Genomic DNA, 2,500 nt, shown 5'->3' with positions numbered 1-2,500 from the left:
TACCTACTCAGCCTGCTTCCTCTGGGCGGAGGTACAGGCACTGTTCCAATTACAGGGGGTATTGGGGGGTTCCGACCCCTCTAGGTGAGACTTGGACCCTCCCAAAAGGGATGAAAATAATACTTTGGGGGGTACTGAAAAAAATGTAATAAACTGTAATGTTAGCCTATCCAAAATTGTATGTACGGGCCATCAGAACACTCAACACACATCCACACCAATAACATGCCTTTATCATACTGCAATAATATTACAGTCATCATACACCATGTGCAATGTTTCTCCTGTCCAGTCGGTTAGTGGTTTTTATATCTTAAATTATTCTTGTTTTTAGCTATTTATTGTGTATCTTGTTTACTATCTTTAATGCACATACAGTTGTGGTACTCACAATTAGAATGGGTCTCTGTGCAATGACAATAAAGATTTATTTTATCTTATCTGATCTTATGTGTCTGACTCTGAGACGATCAAAACAGAACGAGAGTGGAAGTCTGTTTCCATCCAGAGAAGACAAGAGAAGAGTTAAGTTAAGATAAGAGAAGATAAGATAATAAACTCCACTCTGTTTGAATCTGACGGTCTGATTCTTCAGTCACTGCAAAAGAAGAAGAGCTGCCTCAGTCTCCTCATCTTCAGGTTTTACATAAATTCTGACCCAGTCAGAGAAACAGAAGTCTGCAGTGAGCACAGTTTCCCAAATCCATCAACTATTTTCTCTTCAGACTCCTCCACTCTTCATAAAACATGTATAATCTGCAGAACTGTTAATATAATAACTCACTGATTACAACTGTTAGACACTATTTATATCAACAGAACTGTTCATATAATAACTCACTGATTATAACTGTTAGAAACTATTTATATCTACAGAACTATTCATATAATAACTCACTGATTACAACTGTTAGACACTATTTATATCAGCAGAACTATTCATATAATAACTCACTGATTATAACTGTTAGACACTATTTATATCAACAGAACTGTTCATATAATAACTCACTGATTATAACTGTTAGACACTATTTATATCAGCAGAACTATTCATATAATAACTCACTGATTATAACTGTTAGACACTATTTATATCAACAGAACTGTTCATATAATAACTCACTGATTATAACTGTTAGACACTATTTATATCAGCAGAACTGTTCATATAATAACTCACTGATTATAACTGTTAGACACTATTTATATCAGCAGAACTGTTCATATAATAACTCACTGATTATAACTGTTAGACACTATTTATATCAACAGAACTGTTCATATAATAACTCACTGATTATAACTGTTAGACACTATTTATATCAGCAGAACTGTTCATATAATAACTCACTGATTATAACTGTTAGACACTATTTATATCAGCAGAACTGTTCATATAATAACTCACTGATTATAACTGTTAGACACTATTTATATTATATATTATATTATATATGTAACAGAGTCTAATCCATAGTGGATATAATAATAATAATAATAATAATAATAACATCATCATCCTCCTACCTGTGTCTGCTGGCGGCGCGAGCCCCGTGCGCCCCGTGCGCATGCCCGCCGGCGTATAGGCTGTAGGAGGGTCGCTGCGGGAACGCGCTCTTGGCGTGTCCGCAGGTCAGGAGCGCGAGTAGCGGCAGGATGCGCGCGGCCATCTCCAGATCAATACACGATCAATAACAGTTATCGATTCTCTGTCAGAGGGCGGGAAACACTCTCATCTCCATGGAAACACAGATATAAACCCGTTCCTCAGAGTCCCGCGTCCGGCCGGACCCGGACCCGAACTCTCGGTCCTCTAACGGTCCAACCCGATCCTCAGCCTTTAACCCGGGTTAGTCCGCCATAAATCCGGGTTAAATCCGGTTTATAATCCAGGTTATCTCCAGACTAACTCCAGGGTAGGTCCGGGTAAGTCCGGGTAGGTCCGGGTTAGGCCCAGCAGAGTTAGTCCATCAGAACCTCTGAGCAGAAACAAAGAGGAGAAGAAGAAGAAAAGGTTGCGACAGACGGAGCAGCTGCTCCTCCTCTTCGCTAACCCCGCCCCCCCCCCGGAGGAGAAACTAGACACCTGCCAGTCCCAAACACGTAGCACAGCCCAACACACAGCCTTTCTACCATATCATGTCATATCAAATCATATATCATATCATATAGGATCATTTATATATATACATATATATATATATATATACATACATGCTCCAAACACCTAGCACACCACAACACACAGCCTTACTACCATATCATATCATATATAATATTATATCATATAGGATAATTTATATATATATATATATATATATATATATATATATATATATATATATATATATATATGTATATACATCCATGCTCCAAACACTTAGCACACCACAACACACAGCCTTACTACCATATCATATCATATATAATAGATATCATATATATATATATATACACGAAGAAAATTAAAATATAAATGTGTGATGTCACAACACGG

General features: G+C 37.5%; 1 protein-coding gene across 4 annotated transcripts in view; it reads right to left on the bottom strand.

Moving 5' to 3' along the window:
• Positions 1–2,015, bottom strand: part of LOC116062377 (EMILIN-1-like) — a 36,245-nt gene extending 34,230 nt beyond the window's left edge. For all 4 annotated transcript variants that reach the window (XM_031317050.2, XM_031317052.2, XM_031317051.2 and 1 more), the window contains exon 1: positions 1,531–2,015. In XM_031317050.2, coding sequence (XP_031172910.1) covers positions 1,531–1,673 — 143 coding nt within the window. In that variant the 5' untranslated portion in view covers positions 1,674–2,015. The remainder of the gene's footprint in view (positions 1–1,530) is intronic.
• Between the last annotated feature and the right edge of the window lie 485 nt (positions 2,016–2,500).

This window comes from Sander lucioperca, chromosome 3 (assembly GCF_008315115.2).
Source record: "Sander lucioperca isolate FBNREF2018 chromosome 3, SLUC_FBN_1.2, whole genome shotgun sequence".
NCBI classification, from domain to species: domain Eukaryota; kingdom Metazoa; phylum Chordata; class Actinopteri; order Perciformes; family Percidae; genus Sander; species Sander lucioperca.
The sequence above is the reverse complement of the archived record's forward strand: the minus strand, read 5'-3'. Positions and strand labels throughout refer to the sequence as shown.